The 20,578-nt window shown below is 39.6% G+C and overlaps 1 protein-coding gene across 1 annotated transcript; it reads left to right on the plus strand.

The window, feature by feature from the left end:
- Window positions 1–854: 854 nt before the first annotated feature.
- LOC133996726 (E3 ubiquitin/ISG15 ligase TRIM25-like) lies at window positions 855–16,073 on the plus strand. The gene is made up of 9 exons (XM_062436351.1): window positions 855–1,463; window positions 4,148–4,243; window positions 7,085–7,165; window positions 8,453–8,605; window positions 9,066–9,225; window positions 9,394–9,432; window positions 10,652–10,732; window positions 12,858–12,935; window positions 14,941–16,073. Exons 1-9 carry the CDS (start codon window positions 864–866, stop codon window positions 15,492–15,494), a joined length of 1,842 nt encoding a protein of 613 aa, XP_062292335.1. The 5' UTR covers window positions 855–863; the 3' UTR covers window positions 15,495–16,073.
- The last annotated feature ends 4,505 nt before the right edge of the window (window positions 16,074–20,578 follow it).

Genomic DNA, 20,578 nt, shown 5'->3' on the forward strand with positions numbered 1-20,578 from the left:
GCTTTTCAGCTCTGCCTCTGCTGGCATGTGGTCCTGCATTCTCTTCCTAAATACTTGATGTAATTGTAGCATACCACCACTAGATGGCAGCAGTGAGTACAATAACAGAGGGCACTCGGAGCTGAAACAACAATTATGCTTAACACAGATGATACTGAATTGAAAATGTAAACAAATAGATTAACTGTACAATATTACATGTTATAATGTCTTTATGTAAATTATTAGTTATTCAAGTATCCATATTTAGTACACTCAATTGTAGCAGCCATGGACAAATCATGCATCTTACTACTGTAGCAATGCCACACTGTTCTATTATTTCTCTTCATTTATTAGTACTTATATTTCAAGTCAGTCTATGTAATTAATTGCATTTTTTTCTTTTTCTTTTGGCTGTTGTGATACTGTAATTTTGTCCAACATTACAAATTCTACAAATTCTGAAACGATTTGGTACGAGGAATATTAATATAAGTGCCTTTTGAGTATAATATATTTTTTAAAAGTCTTCCGATTTAACAAGGAAACATCTCAGAGATTTCATAATGATATTACGTGTTGATATAATGTATTGGACTCATGTATATAAGGCAAACAAGTCAGAATTGCAAAAAGTGTCCCACATTACCATAATCCACCCTATAACTCTGTAATTTGGGCGAACTGGTCCTTTAAAGCCTTTACATGCCTGTGAGACAATACTGAGGGCTCTGAGACAAATAATTATGTTGTGAAGTGGATGACATTGCGGAAGGGCTTTTCCTGTATCCTGCCCCCTCTCTTCACAACAACACACCGGGAGTCAGGAAACGCTTCATCTTCATCACCACTCACCGGAGCTCCGTGCGCATCAAGCCGAGATGGCCCAGGCGAATATCTCGGTGACCGAGAGTCAGTTTCGGTGTCCAATCTGCCTGGACATCCTGAAAGACCCGGTGTCCATCCCCTGCGGACACACCTACTGCATGTCGTGCATCAACAACTACTGGGACCAGTCGGAGTCGGGCCAGTTCAGCTGCCCCCAGTGCCGCGAGTCGTTCAGCCCTCGGCCGGTGCTGCGGCGCAACACGGTGCTCGCCGAGGTCGTCGACAAACTCAAGCTGACCGACATGTTCACGGAGCCGCCAGAGCTCTACCTGGGGGGAGTCGGGGAGGTGCCGTGCGACTTCTGCCCCGTAGAGAGCAAGCTGACAGCCGTCAAGTCGTGCCTGGTGTGTCTTGCGTCTTTCTGTGAACTACACGTCCTGCCACACCGGGAGGTCGGCACGCTGCGGAGGCACAAGCTCGTCGCCGCTGTTGAGTGTCTGGCGGACCGGCTGTGCGCACAACACCGGCTGGGTCTGGAGCCGGCTGCGGGGAGCGGCTCCGGGGCGGAGGGGGATTGGACCGGAGACTGCCTGCTGTGCGAGGCTGACCGGGAGGAGGTGCACAATGTTGACGCACAGCGAGCCAGGAGACAGGTAATAAGGACACACTTCAGGGTAGGGCTGGGACATATGGACAAAATCAACAAACAAACATTTTTTTTAGACCAGTGGCGATTTTAGACCCTTTTATTTGATCTAAGCACCCCTAGAATAAGTAAATTATTACTGTATTTTCTTTTCCTGAAAAGGATTTGTGGACCTGTCTGTTAGAGATGGGACAAACACTTATGTGCTACAGGTTCAACAGGTCTAATGTACTTTGGATAGTCCTGTCTTTCCCTCAGGGTTCATTAACTATCTTAGAGTCCTCTCTGTAGAAATCTGTGATTGATTATTCTGAACCATTATTATTATTATACACTATAGTGGAACACTCTACTATGTATTAATATTTCTTGAAATGTGTAAGTTAGCATGGGGTTTGAACACTTGCAGGGCATTGTATGTAAAAGGTGAATGACAGAACAGCTAGGACAGTCTGGTAAGTTCAGAAAATTATAGATTGTACTGTAATGCAGCATTTAAAACCAGGTAAAGACAACTCTGATGACGTATCGATCGCGATATCCAAAATCTAAGACGATACCTAGTCTCATATCACGATATCGATATAATATCAATATATTGCTGAGCCCTACTTCAATGTTTTTTAAACAAAATTAAACTTGTAAATCATTCCCAAAGTTTTTCCAGTATATGATGCACAGGTTGTAAATCTTAACATTTAAACGATCCATGTGCTCATATTCTTCAAACTAAATTGACACAGATGAACAATATCATTAAGATTAGGGGTCTCCCAAATTGTTTGTAAGCTAAGCAGGGCCGGCAACAGGATTTCTACTCTCCTGGTGCTGAGGGGGACCAATAATGGGTCATTTTATGACTTCAGAGTTATTTCATTTCTCATTTTATTAATAAAAGCAGACTGCACAGTTGATATGAATGTAGTTTTTAACTGAATTTGGCATGACAAAAACATCTTTCAAGTGCAAATGTGAAAGACTTCAGCACCAAAATGTTACAGCAACAAGAAGTACATTTATCCCATATGTATAATCAGACATCTGTGCATTGGTAATAATGTTATGGATGAGATGGCCATCATCACAATGACAGAAATGAATAATATCCAAAGTAGAGCCACAATGAGAAGTGCAGTGTATTTAGCCTGCTAACTGTGTTAACTGGCTGTCATCACAATCTTAGTGATTATATATCTATTGCAAACATAAATAACTTGTAGGCCGGAGATATACATGCGTCCTGCTGTGTATTTGGTTGTAATGTTACAGATTAGATGTCTATTAAGATGTTAGAAATACAAGGAATAATCTCCACTATGAGCTGGCTATCATCACAATCTTGATCATTATCTGTGATCATTATGCTCTGTCATTTAGAGCAGCGTTTCAATGCACTTTAGATCACAGATTTCTCAGTGGAGCTTTGTTGTTATTGTGCAGTGGGTTAAAGTATGTTTAGATTCAGACTCAGCCAATTAATTAATCTAATCTAACCATTTAGTTTCTATCTTATCTGTCCTCATATATTTGCCACAAAACACTTGAAACAGGCCTTATCAAATAATCGAAGGCGCAAGGAAGAGACGAGCCATCTGCAATACCATCGAAGCAGCAGAGAAAGCCTCAAGATGGGTGCGGCTCGAAAGAGGAGAACCACGGGGAACAAAGTAGTTAGCTAGCCTTCTGGACACAAGCTGGGGTCTGATCAGCCTCAGCTTGGTCACCTGGAGGAAGGTTTATGATGTGGAAAGACTCGAAACACCCGATGATGATAGGAACATTATTAAAGATCCAGGAGCATCAGTAGATGAACTTGCACAGCTGGAATAATAAAATAAAAGACTTAATGAAGATGTAATTGCAGCCGGTGAGACCCTGTTGTTTCAGTGATAATGAGTAAATCTGAATTGTATTGAACCTTCAGGACACTTACAGCTTCAAGGATAAGTAATAAACACACAGGACAAAAGCTGGGGAAATTAAAAAATGTTAAATGGAAATATTGTCTCATTAACTATTTAGGGTGTATCAAGAGCTTAAGCATCTGTGTGTAAAAAAAAAAAAGAAGCTAACTCCATCAGGTGATTAAACAGTCCAACAGGTTATAATTATGTCTGTATTATAATATCAGTTAATGGTTTTGTTGTGTAACTTTTTTTTTATCACACTGCAAACTCAATCAGCTCTCACTAAGTTTGAAGATTATAGGTGAGACTTACAATATTTTAATGATTATGTACTTACAATATAGAAACAATTGAATCTATTAAATACCCATATAGGGCTGCAACTAACAATTATCGTCATTATCGAGGAATTTGCCAATTATCTTCTTGATTAATCGCTTCATTGTTTGTTCTGTGAAATGTTAAAAAATAGTGGAAAAATGCAGTTTACCAGTTCTTAAAGCCTACATTGATAGTTTCAATTTGCTTATTTTGTCCTGAATCTGGAATATTCAATTGACTGATTTATATATGTTGCAGAAAAACAGCTAATGTTTACACGAGAAGCTGAAACTGAAGCTGAAACAACTCATCAATGATCAAAATAGTTATTGATTAATTGACTAAATGTTGCAGCGCTACACCGTCAGTGCGTAGCGAGATTTTTGCAGCTTTCGTACAGACAAACATTAATTCCTGACTGTCTGAATGGTCATCTCTGTCTGTTTGTCTGTGTGTCTGTCAGGTCCAGCTGCAGGAGTCTCAGAGGATGGTTCAGGGGAGGATACAGAGTGGAGAGAGAGATCTCGAGGAGTTTCAACAAAGCTTGGAGTCCCTCAAGGTGACACAGACACACACACACACACACACACACACACACACACACACACACACACACACACACACAGACACACTCATTGAGAGACACGATCACCTCTGTTCCTCTTTACTAATCCAGTGTTTACCTGAAGCTTGTACCACAAAGTTAGATTAGCAGGTTAGCCCGCTATCTTTGGGCTTAACTCTAGTATCATGAGTCACTTTATCATGTATGACTTTAAACCGAGGTGGATCACCATGGTAACCTGTGTTTTAGAGCGGGTTAACTTCAGAAGATCAGATCAAAACCTGTCAACAACATGACAACTGATCAACTGATCGCTGGAAAAACCGAATCGTCATTCCTACAGGATCCCAACACGGACAAAAATGTTGAGTTTGCAAATGAAAGTGACGAGTAATAAAGAGACATTTGAATGACTTATATCACAACAAAAAAACTGTTTGTGCACAACCATGTGTCCATTCTTGGTGTAAAATATGACTTCTAACAAATACATCTGCATATTAATTGCATACACAGTTACAAATAGTATTACTTAGCTAGTTAAATAAAACAACGAAATACTCACACACACAAAAAATCCTAAACTAAGAGACATAAAAGCAGCAGTTAAAAGGGACCTGAGGAGTTAGAAGTTAAAAATGCAATTAGTGCAGGAGCTTAAAATCCCTTTCTCTCTCCCTCTCTGTGTGTGTGGTATGTGCCGTCTTACTTTCATATTTCAAATGAACAAAAATAAAATATTTCTTGTCGCAATGTACTTGATATGACCTAATTGTGCCTAATTGTGGGCTGTTGTGTGTAAATGTTGGACCAAGTTATGTCCAGTGTAATCTCTCCATGTCCCTCTGCGATGTGCTCCGTCATCATTTTTGACTTCATATTTCAGTATTGTAATTAATTGTTGCGGTGATTCCAGTGATGTTGCTGTACTCTACCTATTTCACCTGAATACACATACTATATGCATGCATACGTATCACCACTGAAGCTGTTTACATAAATGTAAGTCCCAAGTGGTTTAAAAAAACACCAACACCTCATCTTCCCCCAAAGACAGCTTTAAAGGGCAAACATGCCTTAAAGGACCACTGTGCAAGATTTAGAGGCATCTAGCAGAAAGGACTTGGCAGAGACAGATAATAATATTCATAAGTGTGTTTAAATTAGTATAAAATCCCATGAATCATGTTTTCATTACCATAGAATGAGCCCTTTATATTATTTTCTATGCAGCCACAAAACAACTGTATTTGTTCCCAGGGAAAGCTTAATAATTGTGATCGGTGATTATGATCTAAACATTGTTTGCATGCAGCTCTAATATACTTTATATACAAATAGAGTTAGTGCAGTATGGTATGAGCTCAGTAAAGAGCCTTGAGATAAAGTGGTTACATAAATAGACTTGACATTTACATAACTGTCTATGCAGCAGCTAATTCACAATGCTCACAATTTTTGCACACATACGCACGCACACACACACACACACACACACACGCCTCTCTCTACGTCACCCTCGTGCACAAACACACTGCCTCACAGGAGCTGTTGTATCAGTTTCCATTTCGAAGCTAATTTACGTTCCAGTCTCTGTGCCACTCCTTCAAGTCTTCCAGTAAAGCCTTTTTTAATCTTCGTCCCCTGTGCATCATCTCCATCCATCCAGCTTGTGGCTGCTGCTGGTAGCTGGGAAAAAAACACTAAAGCATCAGACTAAAATTGGCTTTTTATCAAATGTTGGGATATCAGATGTCGATCTTGTCTGCCGCTGATATGCTGGACGTTCCTTCTTGACCACAAATGCATAAATCTGAAAACCCTGCACTGAAATTTATTTTGCATTTGTGTCTATTTTAGTCAGACAGGATGAAAATGAATTTGACCGCAAACTCTAGCGAGACCATTATCATTTTTTTGGAATGATAATAGATTCCCAGAACAATTACACTAAATGCTGGCATCAGATATTCTGGATGTGTTTCAATGTTTGATCTAATCTAGTGTTTTTGTTCTATGTACTTGCTCATTGCTTATGATAAAAAAACATGTAGTGCAACACATGGTGGTGTGGTGGAGACAGGGGTGTAACTTTGGTTTGAGAAGTTGGGTTTGAGAATGTATACATACATTTCGGGACTACGGTGATACAAAATCCAGGAAATAATTCAGTTGGTCATAATGATATATTCTGCCAGAAAGTATAGTAGCATCTACCTAGACTGGTTAAATCTGGACTGCATTATCTCAGAGAGGCCAAAGTCTCATTAAAACACAGTTTCAGAAGTGTGAAAGCTTTATTCTGTTTGTGAAAATGCAATAAAGGCAGATTTCACTTCTTTTTTTATATATATATATATATATATATATATGTAGACCGCTTTAGACCATGCAGGAATAGATGAAAAAACAGTGATCTTCCGTGGAGATGACACTGTGTGGTTAAAAAATAATACGATTTTGAAAAGTGGGGATGACATGTTCTTACTGTCCCCAGGGTGGAGAAGATAAAGCACAAAGTGGCTTGTCATGTGATTCTTATTAAATTGGGATATTAGGGGAAGAACATAACAGGATGAGATAATATAGGCTGTTGAATTTGATAGAAAGGCTACAAGAGAATATGAAAAACTGGTTAGAATTTTTTCTTTCGTGTGTACTTTGGTGGGATTTGTTCACCATTTAAAAATTCACTGTTTCTTAGAAAGTGACAGTTTTCCAGAAGATTAAATTCTCTGTTTCATGGTGTCTTTAAGTATTTACTGCCCTCTACTCTAACTGCTGCTGTACTCTACTATCTATGTGTGTGTGTGTGTGTGTGTGTGTTTGGTTTAGGTGTCAGCGTCGGCGGTTTTGGAAGACAGTGAAGCTCTGTTTGCTGACATGGCAGTCCGCCTGGAGAAAACCAAGGCTGAGGTGAGGAAAAGGAGCTAGAATAACTAATAGCAGTTTACTATTATTAGATTATTAGTGATAGTACTGATAGAAGCAATTATACTGTCTATACCAGTGGTGGGAAAACAAGAAGTGACCCTCAGAGTCTGTTTTTGGCAAGAATGAATACATATATTCTATTATTATATTTTATTGTCATTGTCATCATATCATTTTATCATCTTGTGCATGTAGTATAAGCTACATAGTGATGATAAGGTGTGTCACCCAGTGATACAACATAATGACAATGAATAAATGTTAAATTCTTACTAGGCCTGTCACAATAATTACCTCATCAACTATTCATACAATAACCTAATTATCCGCATCTTTACGTCTATATATGGACTAAATAACTCAGAATACTGAGATTAAATTCAGAATCCTGACTTTAATCTCAGAATTCTGACCTTTTTTCTCAGAATTCTGACCTTTTTTCTCAGAATCAGAATTCTGAGTTTAAAGTCAGAATTCTGACTTTAATCTCAGAATTCTGACTTTTTTCTCAGAATTCTGACTTTAATCTCAGAATTCTGACTATTTTCTCAGAATCAGAATTCTGACTTTTTTCTCAGAATTCTGACCTTTTTTCTCAGAATTCTGACTTTAATCTCAGAATTCTGACTTTAATCTCAGAATTCTGACTATTTTCTCAGAATCAGAATTCTGACTTTTTTTCTCAGAATTCTGACCTTTTTTCTTAGAATTCTGACTTTTTTCTCAGAATTCTGATTTTACTCTCAGAATTCACTTTTTTCCCACAGTGGCCCTAATCCTCTTCCGTAATAAAATGATCTTCAAATGACAATAATATTGTTTGTCACGATTATTTATGAGACAATATACCAACTTATAAAAGTAGTTATCATGACAGGACTAGTTTCTGACTTGTAGCAAGGTTCATGTCATGTTCTAAATCAAGTTTGAAACTTGGATTTTCCTAAAAGCTCCGACATATCCAATTTAGCACTTAATACATCTAAATCAAACATAGATGCCTCACATCAGCCATAGTCTGTTGTTCAATTTAATTAAACCCAGATTTGATAGCTATAATGTAATTAAAGTATTTTTAACCCCTCATATGACCAACTCAGGTACCATACAAACTTCTTGAGTAGCTGGATGACATTAATGTTTGCAAGTCAACATGGCAGTCTTTCCAAATCAATCCAACATAGTATAAATGAGGCTTTAAGCTCTCTATGAAATGGAAGTGAAATATCAATGAGTTAAAAGCCACCTTTTCATACCGCTGTGTTGCAGGTCCGAGCGAGGATGGAGGCCAAGGAGCGAGCTGTGGTGGGGAGGGCTGAGCGTGACATAGAGACGCTGGAGAAAGATTTGGAGGAGCTGAGGAGGAGAGACGAGGACATCGGACAGCTTCTACAAACCGAGGACAACGGCCATTTTCTACAGGTGAGGCGGAGAGAAAGAGGGAGGATTTAGGGGAATGTAATAATAGATAGAGCTGCTGCTTTTGGGGTTCTTCTGGCTGCGCTGGTTCTAGGGTTGAAGGGTAGAATTATTAATGTTGAACTTCAGCTTTGTTTGAATTTTACTTTCTTATGCACATATTCTTTTGACATATTTGCAGAAGTGTGCCGTCTATTTGCAGAAGTGTGCAGTCTATTTGCATTTTATCCATTTTATATTTGCCTGCTTTGTGTGTACTAAGAAAGAAACCCAGAGAGATTAATCTGTAGGTGAAGGATGTAGGAGGAAGAATGAAAGAGAGGAAACAATGAGTCATCAGAGACCAGTGGAAAAAGATAGTACCTCCTTAAGTGCTATTTTCAAATTCAATTGTACAAGGAATTAAGAAGGGAGGGAAGGCTACGTAAGGCTGTATTTTCCACTCCTCTCTCCGTCGGCACAGGCGGCTCCGCTGCTCTGCGCACCTCTCGCCACCTGTCGGCACTCCAGAGCCCTCAGCTTGCCCACCGAGGCCTTCTGCGGTGCCAGGAGAGCGCTGTGTCACCTCCGCAGCCGCATGGAGGAGGTCTGCAGGGAGGAGGTGGACAAGATCAACCGAGCAGGTACAGCAGACAGAAAGAGGATGCACTAAGGATAATGTGATGTGCTTAAAACTGAAATATTATCGATATAGCATGCAGCATTAAAATATAGAAAGGTTTACTATGAATAGAAGAGATTTAAAATTGCAAAATTCAAACTCTCATGATATGATTATGTTTCTCTTTCAGTAAATGAGAACTACGTGTCGGGTGGGGAGTGTGTAAAAGGTAAGCATAAGAAACATGATACACAATCGCACACACACACACCCACACACACACACACCCTTTGTGACAGTGACAGGTTTGATGTGACCCATTTTACCAGGCTGCAGGTTTTAACATGACATTTAACACTGCAAGGGACAGTGGACGCGTCAATTATTTACGCAGAAGAAGGCATGGCGATGTCTGCTACAAACCTCCCTGGCTCGTCTCCAGTTCTGCTCCGGTCCAATCAGTTCAGTTTAATGGGAAGCAAATCAAATTTAGTGCAACTCTTAATTCAGATTGATTAGTCTTATTAAAGCTTTTCTACAATAGCTAGAGTAGCTACATGAGAAATCCACTGTTCTCTATGTATAAGCACATTTTTCGGGAGTTAGATGAGGAGATTGATACTTCTCATATTGTTCCATTAAACTTGAAGCAGAAGCCAGGAGATGATTATAACCTTTATTTTACCTCGAAACACCATTGAGGAGGAATCTTCATTTACAATGGTGTCGAGAAACATTAACAACAACACAGCAAAACACAAAACAATATTAGGTCAAAGAAAAGAAAAGAAAATAGGAAGGTGTTTCTGCTGGTTGACTGGCAACTTCAAGGCGATGACAAGATTCTAGGAGAGGGGTGTCAAACTTGCGGCCTGTGGGCCAGAATTGGCCCACCGAGGGGTCCAATCCACAATCCAGCTCACCTTCCTTCCTTCCTTTCTTCTTTTCTTCCCTCCTTCCTTCCATCTTTCCTACCTTCTTTCCTTCCTTCCTTACTGTCTTCTTCTCCTTCCATCCTTCCTTCCTGTCTTCTTTTCCTTCCATCCTTCCTTCCTTCCGTCCACCCTTCCTTCCTTCCTTCCTTCCTTCCTTCAGTCCTTCCTGTCTTCTTTTCCTTCCATCCTTCCTTCCTTCCGTCCACCCTTCCTTCCTTCCTTCCTTCCTTCCTTCAGTCCTGCTTGTCTTCTTGTCCTTCCTTCCTTCCTTTCTTCCTTCCTTACACTTTTTTTACTGGTCCATCTAGCAAATTGGGCTGTGGAACGAAAATGATTTTGACACCCCTGCTCTAGGAAATAGATTAATGCTAAGCTAAACTAAGCATCTCCTGGCTCTTGCTTCATATTTAACGGACAGATATGAAAGTTGTGTCAATCTTCTCATTTAACTTTCAGCAACAAATATTTCTTTTAAATGTTTAAAATACAATTCATCTCCGTTGTATTGGGGAGGTGGCAGAAATCTCAGTGCGGAGAACTTCAAACCTCAGCAAATGCAATCAACACTATCTGCAGGGCAAGATACAACAAGGGGTAAGTGGAAAAATTTGTTGGGGGAGGGGGTTTGGTACTTTTGGGTGATCTAACTCTTTAATGTAGACAAGGTAATTTTGGCTTTGGTAGCTCACTAACAGGCTAATTTAGCAAATCAACCAAAATGAATGTTCACTAAGTGTAGGACTTTGGCGCTACCTCACATAACCCTTTTCCATCAACTGGAACCTACTGCTGCTGCCGGTCCACAATCAGTTCAACTTGCAAACCAGCCAAGAACCAATTTGCTTTTCCATGGCTCGAGGTGGTTAGAGGGCCACGTCATTACGTCACTGTATATGTCGATGCTTTCCCACAAACACTGGCGCCAACTTCAAAACAACAACAACGGCGGACTATGCGTTTGTACAACTGTTGCTCTTGGCTTTGCGAGGCTTCATTGGCATCCAAACATGACTGATCCAATGCATTTGTGCTGCTCGACAGGATTTGTATGGACGACGAGGACTCCTCTCTTCATAGTTTTTTTTTAAATGGCGGTTTGCGCAGTCTTGTTGTCTTGGTTGGTCACAATAATCTCTTCTAGTCCAGCAAAGACTTGGTGCCACTCTGGGACTAGTTTTTCTGGCCCGAAAGCCATTTCTTTGTCTGTGGACTGGAACTGCTTTGGTCGAAAAGGGGTAACGGAGGCATTGCATGTCAACAGCCACGTTAGCGGAAACCAAGAAACAAAATACTGCACGTTGACTTAAAGTGGAATTCTACCAATAATACACATCAAAGTCTGTCTACAGGTGTTGGGTAGTACACATGTGAAAAAAGGTTGTATAAAGCCTTTTGCCGTTTGAGTGGGAGAAATCTGAGCAATCGTCTCAAGTGATCTTTCTTGAGTCCATGTCAGTTGGCGTTGAAGACTACAAGTTTGGAAATGAAAAATATTTAAGGGTGTAGAGTTAGAAAGAAGCGAGGTTACCAGACCACTGAAGCGCACTCATGGATGTGTTATTAGAGTTGGATACTGGACCAAAGATGGCGCCCATTCAGTCCTATAAGAACTGCTTGGTTGGTGCACATGTACAATGAGGTTTCTAGCTTCTGGGTTTCCCCCACTTGTCCCACACACGAGTTTGCACTCGCCTGCATAAACTGCAATGTGATGACGTCACCAATTTTTAAGTAACTTTTCTCAGCTTGAGGAAGATTTTACAAAAATTCATAACAGAAAGAGTCTTAGTTGACCCTGTTTACAGGTCGAGGTATCCTGTCAGCAGCAGTCTTTTACATTGATGGTCTATTTGACCACTGGGAAAAATTGAGCTCCCAGTCCAGCTTTTATAATACATCCATGAGTCCGCTCCTCATCTATGCTGGAGGCTAGTGGCCTGAGGCTACTTTAGCTGCTCCTGTTCGCATCTGGTTTTGACAAGACAGAAGAATACATGTAATAAAAGACAATAACTGCTTCTGTTACAACAGTGTAATCCTTTTTCTTTTTTTTTACTGCTTTGTGAGTTTGACAGTGTTAAAGGAATGCAGTACAATGTTAAATCGGTGGAATATTGTTTTTATTATCAAAACTTTTATTATTTGCCACTAATACCGCACACTACCAACGCTAGACAAGATTTGCTGGTTCACAAGGTGTTAAATAACTCATACTTCAATGTCCACTTCTTCTTTTCACTGCCTCTGTTATCTCTTAACTTGGGACAGGAATGACCCACTTTGGCCAACAGAATATCACTGCAGGTTTAACATTAAACCAAGTCAGCAGACTAGCAGCAAACACATTGTCCCATTTCCTTCTTCAACCACATTTTTTCTAAGGGGTTTATTCTGTGCATGTAGATATTTGGATGAAAATCTGCAGACCATTGGCTCATCATGGCATCATATTGGCTTTCCCCACTTCTTAGGTTCTCCAATGATACACCACAACAAACTATTTTTTATATATAGAACTATATATTTTTCTTTTGTTTTTTCTTTTATTACCTGGAAATAGCTTGTGGTGCTTTGTGATATGATTTTCTGTATTTTCTTCTCTGCCACTCATTTCAATCTTATTTAGTTTTCTCATAATAATTTTTTAACATAGTACAGGAAAAAAGAAAGTATTAAAAAAACCGCCTCCGCTTGTTTTTTGTCATTTGTCTCTTTACAGCAGTGCCGGTGTCGTTCCCTCTATCTTCTTTGTCTCTACAGCCGGCTGATCAGAGGATGAGGGCAGCTTTCTTCAGGTGTAAGTTCTCCATCTTTCCTCTCATAAGTCTTCCACATAATTAGCTGCAGCTGTTTCTGTATTCTTTTGTGGTTTATCCTCCATCCCCTCTTCTTGTACTCTCTACCCCTTCATTTTTCTTATCTTCTCCCCTTCCTCTCTTTCTCTCTCTGAGGCACCCATTCAGTGTGACCACCCTGCATGTCAAACCCCATCTTGCTTGCCTCTTTCTTTGACCATCTTTCCTCCTCCTTTTCCATCCTTTCCTCTTTCTTCTCTCGAAGCTTCTAGTTCACCACATAATGAGAGTCCTACTGGGAAACACGAGAGCCCGGTCTGGTTCCTCATCAATGATGGATGGCAATCATACTGTATTTATGACATCCAAGTCCGTCATTAAAACCGTGGCCTTGTCCCGACAGAAAACAAGCCAGCTGACAGCATATCGGCACCTTGTTAGGCATCAATAATTCATTTGGTCAGAGGATTAAGGCCACATGTGTCATTTATCCCCTCTGTGCCAAAATGTCAAGGGTAAAGTTGGATATCTCCCAGTCAGTCTATTGCTCTTAGCCTACTCTCAGCGACAAACAGAGCAGAGTAAAGGGGAAACTGGGAAAGATATATATCAGGGGTATTCAATTAAAATTCACTGAGGTCCAATTTGTGAAAATTTCTTCAAGTGAAGGTCCAGGAACATCATAATGTCTGTGTTATTTTTGGCATTTTAAAATAAAGTGCATTACAAAAAACCCTTTTTAGTTTGAAACTTAATTTAAACTTAAACCATAAACTTAAATTCACATCTAATAACTTTATAAGAACACATCTCAAACAACTCTTTTTTCCGTGTGTATCTCACTGACAGTCGAGTCCAAAATGCACAGATCTGATTGGCTGATTAGCGTCACGTGAGAAGATTGACTATGCACAGTGGTCTGTTAGTTTCCTCGGACAAAATTTAACAATCCTCAATATTTAATCAGTTACAGGTCCAAGTCCGGATAGTACAGCATCTGGGTTCGGATCCGGACAGCGATCCACCTATTAGTGACTTCTGATATATATATTAAGGGTCAGAGGTTGTAATGAATGCAACATCCTGGGAATTAAAAATTATTCCAACCAATCCTGAGTCTTGAACACCATGAAGATGGATGACTGGATCAGTTGATTTTTCTTCCGATACTGATTTCAATACCTAAAGTCAACATATTGGCAAAGCATCAGCACTGATATTGATCTAATTAAAAGTCACAGTGAGCCATTATGTGCAGTACTTACCACTGAGTTGCTGATTGCGAGGGATGACAGTAACTGGAGGCCAAAGACCTTATTGAAAAGGTGGATTTTGAGAAGTTTTTAAAAAATGAAGGGATATGTGGTTCCAGAGGGTGGGAGCTGCCACAAAAAAGGCTCTGTCCCCAAAAGTCCGTGGGGTTGGTGTGGGAGATTGAGAGCTGGCCAGTACATTAGGACCTTAGCCTTTGCAAGGGAGTATAGGGGTGGAGGAGTTCGGATAAGTACTGGGGGGCAGGGGCAAGGACGGATTTATAGGTGAGAAGAAGGGTTTTGTAAGCAGTAATGTGGGACTTAATGGGGAGCCAGTGAAGGTGGATAAGGGTGGGGGTGGGGGTTGTGTGTTGCCAGGGATCGTTGCGTGTGAGAACCCTGACAGCTGAGTTCTGCACTTATTGGAGGCTGTTCAGGACTCTTCTGGGAACCCCAGATTGGACTATTTTGGTCAACTCTCTCCATTATCAGCAGCCTCGTTTCCAGCTACTGGAGGAAGCTGTTTTATTTATAGATTCCTGGATATGAAGCAAGGATTTTGGTTACAGATAATTGTGTTTTCATCTACACAAAGTTGAGATTTCTTACAATTATAGTAAAATTACGTCATTGGAATCATTTCTTGCCTTCGCAAAGATTCCTGGTTGGCTTCTTTCCAATCTGTCCGTTCTACTCAGAACTTGCCTTGTTTTTAACTCTTCTCTCCCCCACTTTGTTCCCTCCCTCCTTCCAGATTCGTGCCATCTGTCATTGGACCCTGATACAGCCCACCCCACCCTGGTTCTCTTAGATGGACCCCAGGGTGCCCACTGTGGCGAGGAGCCCCAGTCCTACCCCACTCATCATCAGCGCTTCGATTCGGTGGCCCAGGTCCTATGCAAGGAGGGCCAGTTCGGTGGCGCCAGCTACTGGGAGATGGAATGGAGGGGCGGGGGATGGGTCGATATCGGCGTCACCTACCGTGGTATCGGACGCAAGGGTGGTGGAAAACCGTGCCTGCTGGGGCGTAACGAGAACTCGTGGCGGTTAAGGTGTACACATGCCGGGTACGCTGCCTGGCACGACAACCGTAAGACCACGGTGGCCGCTCCGCCGTGCCCCAGGATCGGTGTGTTCCTGGAGCGCCAGAAAGGAGCGTTGTCCTTCTACAGCGTGTCGGACACAGTCGTACTGCTGCACACCTTCCGCTGTCCCTTCTCTCAGCCGCTGTATCCGGCCTTCCGACTAGACCTGGACTCCACCTTGCTCATCTGCCCCCATGAGGGAGGCAATGGAAACCCATCTTAAACCTGGCCCCCCCCTCCACATCCAGAACCCTTTATCTAACCTACAAAAAAGGGCTGATCACTCTAAAAACATTATGGAAGAGTTTGCTGGTGCCGACAACACCAGTGAGAAGCATCACAGTCAGGAATCAAACACTTGTCTTTTTGCATAGTGAATGTCTCTCTTGACAAAACAGTTCCCCTTCATCCTTATTTAAAACTCTCTTTGATTGTAAAATACTTGTTTGGATGACTATCAGCTTGAGCTCTACACAGTCTATACTGTAGCTGTACTTTTCCAGACATTTTGACATCTTGTCATAGCAGGAAAAGCACAGGTGTTACTTACTACATAAAAGATGGCTCTGTTATATTCGCAGGACCCTGATATTGTGCATTATTCATTATACAACAATAACCCTAACCTATGCTTTTCCGACTGTGACATGTCAAAAAGGCCTATTCAATACACATTTTGGAACCACTTTTTAATAAGGCACCATATATAAATACTTTAAAGTTATTAGATATAACCAATAGTTATATTAATGGCACACAAATGTTTTACTAAAGCATTGTGGATTACTTAAGTCCCTTTGACTGATTGGACCATATGACCTTATACATTCTAGAAAAGGGCTGCAAAGGGCTGCAAATACCTCGATATCAATATTTTGACAATATTGTAGAGATGACTATCGGTGCTTTCACAAAATATTCACACAATGAGATTTTTGGTAAATAATCATCAGTAATTTGGATATAATGACTAAGTGGATAAAAGCAGATAATAGAACAAAATTAAATTTTTACTGTAATGCAGCCTTTAAAAAGCAGGAAAAGACACTTATTCCATATCACGATATTACGATATTCAAAATCTAAGACGATATCTATAAAATATCACGATATCAATATAATATCGATTTTTCGCCCAGCCCTACTTAATACTCACAAATATTTACAATAACATTATTACCAAACAGAAAGTATAAACACAGGCTAAAGGGATATGTCACCTAATTGTAATGTCAATAGGTCCAACTTTTTTATAATGAGTGCTTTATTAGAAAGTGATACCCAGATTTTAATGAAGGGGTACTGTTATGGATTTTAAAACATGTAGCAAAAATATCCATCATTTTTTTTAAATTGTCTGAAAACCTGAAAAAGAAAAGTTTTAATTTGGGACTCAGTACAAGCACAGCACTACTCAAAAGTTCAGACATATCTTCCCTTGAATGAGAAAGTGTGTCTAAACTTTTGAATGGTACTGTATATTTGGGACAAATTGATTAAGTCTAAATGGTTCTAAAAAGTATTAAAAATTGTTGTTTTTCTGCTAAAATTAGTTATTGGGATATTTTTTGGCTCTATCAATATATAAATAGTGGTGGAATTATTTGTTTATTTCCCTGCAATGACAGGCTCAATATTTAGCACATGTGACAACTTTCATAACCAAAGCAAGAGATTCTGTCAACCTCACTGCCATCTGCAATAGAAAACTGCTCTTTTATACTCCATAATGAAAATAATACCTGCAAAAGTGACCTCAGCCTCAGATTTAGACAAAAAAGATGCCATATTGAAGCAAACCTTTCTGTTAGGTTATACTCTGTCATCGTCTATAGAGGTGGTTTGAGATCATTTTCATTTATATGGAGGAGTTTATGAGAACATGGCCTTGCAAATCTGCCTTTAAATTAGAATATCATGAGTTAAAGGGTGCATTCACATTGCAGGTCATTCTCATTTTTCAATTTTCTGTTGATATGTGATTGTTTTTGGGGGGGAACTGTGATATTTACGTTGGTATATAATCCATATTCAGTAACAATATGTATAATTACATATTTTAAAGTGATGTTTGAATGTTTGAGGGACATGTAAGCACCATAATTTCCATGGTTGTCTCCTCCATGCTAATGATGGTTCAGGCAGAAGCTGACAGTAATTTGGTGACGTAAAAAATAACAACACATGTACTTTGCATGCTTCCACATCTAAGTCAGTACCTCACATTCATTCAGTCCAGCTCAGATTCGAAGGAATAAAGGAAGATTCACAGCAGGTTTTACTGTTCACATGTATAAGAGAACGTCATGTGGTTGTAAAATGTGAGGAAAAACATTGAAATGTGAGCTTTTTTTTACTGATGAAATTTGCCGCTACGTCCTCTGAAGCCTGTTTCTATTTAGAGACGGTTGATTGTGGCATTACAGAGGACAATAATCCACTTTATCACAACAAGATATCCAAGTGTGAATGGACGCCATACTGTAGCCACAGCTTTTCCTTTTTTTTAATGGTGCTTTTGCAGAGGACCAGAGCACTGTGTGACACATTTAAACCAAACTATTTATGAAATGTAAATGTCTTTAATGAGGATCAACCTTGTAATGAATCCAAAGAAACAACAAGATTACATAGGTATGTATAATGTAGCTATTGACTTTATACTCGTATGTATTTTGCAAAGGCACGTTCAAATTTGTCACAGCTTTATGAAAACAATACAAACAGAAAACTGTATTACACGCACTACTAACAGAATCATGTATTACAACAATGCAGCTCAAGAAAATTTGATTTCTGAATTTGCCAATCTGCTCTGATCTGGGAGGTCAATGCAAAGTAAGGAACGCTTTTTTTTTTTTTGCCATGAAGTGCATTATTCCATAAGCTGTATGACTGTAACATTAACTGAATTGTACATGCTGGTCTGTGTAGTTTAATCTTGTAGCATTTTTTCTCTTGTTTCCTGTCAGTGCTTCTGTTGTTGTTCTTCTTCTTTCATGTGACTGTAAAATATGTCATGTATGTCTAAGGGTTGTTTTTTTCCAGGATGAGTTCAGTCTTCCTTGTTTGGCTCGCAATAAACAGATTCATGGAAGACTTGATGTGCCGTCTGAGTCTGGTTCATATTGGTAACTGGAGACATTAGTACACAATAACAAGCATTTATCCAGTTGTGATAGTGAATGTTACACATAGCACAGTTAGTCAGACAGTTTCACTTGTAACAGAGACATAACTACTCCCTCCTCTCTCCTTATCTAAAGAGGGCTGCATTCTCTAAAACCCAAGGACATACCAACGCACGCACACACACACACACACACACACACACACACACAGAGGAGGAGTTACACATCGCCACAGCACCACCAAAAGCCACCATTGTGATTTTAATAAGGACATGTATTCAATAATATGTAGAGAAAACATTTTCATAAAATCCTGGAATGAAAGTATTATTTGGTCCAACTCATTAACAAAAGAGTAAAGGAGAAAAAAAAGCATCATGAACCTAAACAAGCTGATCTGCTGTCTTAATGTGCAATACACAGCTGATAACACAACCCAGTCTACAGATGCAACCAACGGGCCTGTTGGCCAGTCAAACTTTGGAAGAGCACATCTCACTGAATATTCTGTAAAAAAAAAAAAAAAAAAAAAGTTGGCATTGCTTTCCTCTTTACAGACATATAGAAATCTCAAAATGAGTTTCTTGGTCACATAAACTACTCCCCTGCTGCTACTACAGACGAACCATTAAGAACAAGTGAGTGTGAAACACAAAAAACAACGGTCACCTCTGTCAAGTAACGTTAGTGTTCCTGTTGAGAAAAAGCCCAAGTCCAAATGCAAGTTTTAGACTTGATATGAACCTTTGCCGCAAAGATGATTATAGACTGAGTGGCACCAGGACTAGCAGCAGGGAGCCGGTGCTTTGTTGGCATATACTGATGATGCAACTGAAAATTATGAGCCAAAATGATTTCGACATTTCAGGAAGTGAGCAATGACTCTGCAACAAGTCAGGTTAAAAAAATGTAAAATATGAGGAAGTACCTAGGGCAAAACTTCAACAGAAAGGGACAATACACAACCCCTTGATCGACATGCAACATAGAAATGACATGAAGATGTTAGGCATACAACTAATCTGTAATAAGAACTGCTATGAAAAAGACTGGGTCAGGAAGCAAAGGGAGATAAAAAGAAGAACTACAGAAATGGGAAAAATAAATCAAATAGTTGTAAAACTAGAATTTCTACTTTTGTTGTTTGTACTGAAATACTGAAAATATCAAGCATTCATAACCCTGAGCGGCAGAGGACCATTATGGACAGCAGGGGGCGCCTGACTCCACAATAATTGAAACTGTCCCAGATGATACAGACCTGATGTAGTGCACTTAGAGATAGTTTACCCAGATTCTTGTCCATCACTGTAGAGACCCTGGATTGGTTTGTTGAGCGTTTAATGATCACATTTGAGCGTTATCAAGGTTGAGAGGAGCAGAGGGTTCTCATTTAGTGAGTGACCTGTAGCTTCTGGGTAGTAAAGGAGAAGAAAAATTGGAGATTCAACTTATTGCACGCTGTTTGTCAAAGTGAAACTGAGATGCTTGATAAATGAAGTCCTATTAATATAACAAGGGAAATTTACAACAGGTAATAATATTAAAAACACAACACAACATCCATGTTCCAACCATCTGTTCCAGTGGTGGAAAAGCAACTAAGTACATTTATTTAAGTACTTAAGCATTTTTGAGGTACTTAATTATTTTTCTCAACCCTCTAGGTCAGCCACAATCATCCCATAATCATTCCCTATTAGGGTTGCAAAGGGGAAGAACATTTCCGGTAAATTTCCAGATGCACAGTGCATGTACGGTTGGTGGCCCTACACTAAGTAATGTGGTATGTGCATGTGATTGAGGAACAGGTTAGATATTCAACTGTGTCAAATCTGTTTGTTTTAACCAAGTTTATGCTACAAAATGTTTTTTCTAACTACATTTAAGTTCCCTGTTATAGGTTAACATGCTATTTTGTTCATTTCGAGTTCATTTCTGTGAATTCCCATATATTCCCTTTAATTCCCATGGAAAGTTTGCAACTTTGAAAATTGGAAATGCAACCCTAATTCTGGGTCACATAGGGGAGGTCGTAAAATTTAAGGCTAAAAGAAAAAAAAGTATTTTTACAGCTCTCAGATGTTAAAATGAGTCACATTTGACCCTAAAACAGTATTTGAGGGTTAAATCAGATGATCTGCTTTCTTATTGCGCAATAAACAGCTGATAACAA

Source organism: Scomber scombrus, chromosome 2, assembly GCF_963691925.1.
Source record: "Scomber scombrus chromosome 2, fScoSco1.1, whole genome shotgun sequence".
NCBI lineage: Eukaryota > Metazoa > Chordata > Actinopteri > Scombriformes > Scombridae > Scomber > Scomber scombrus.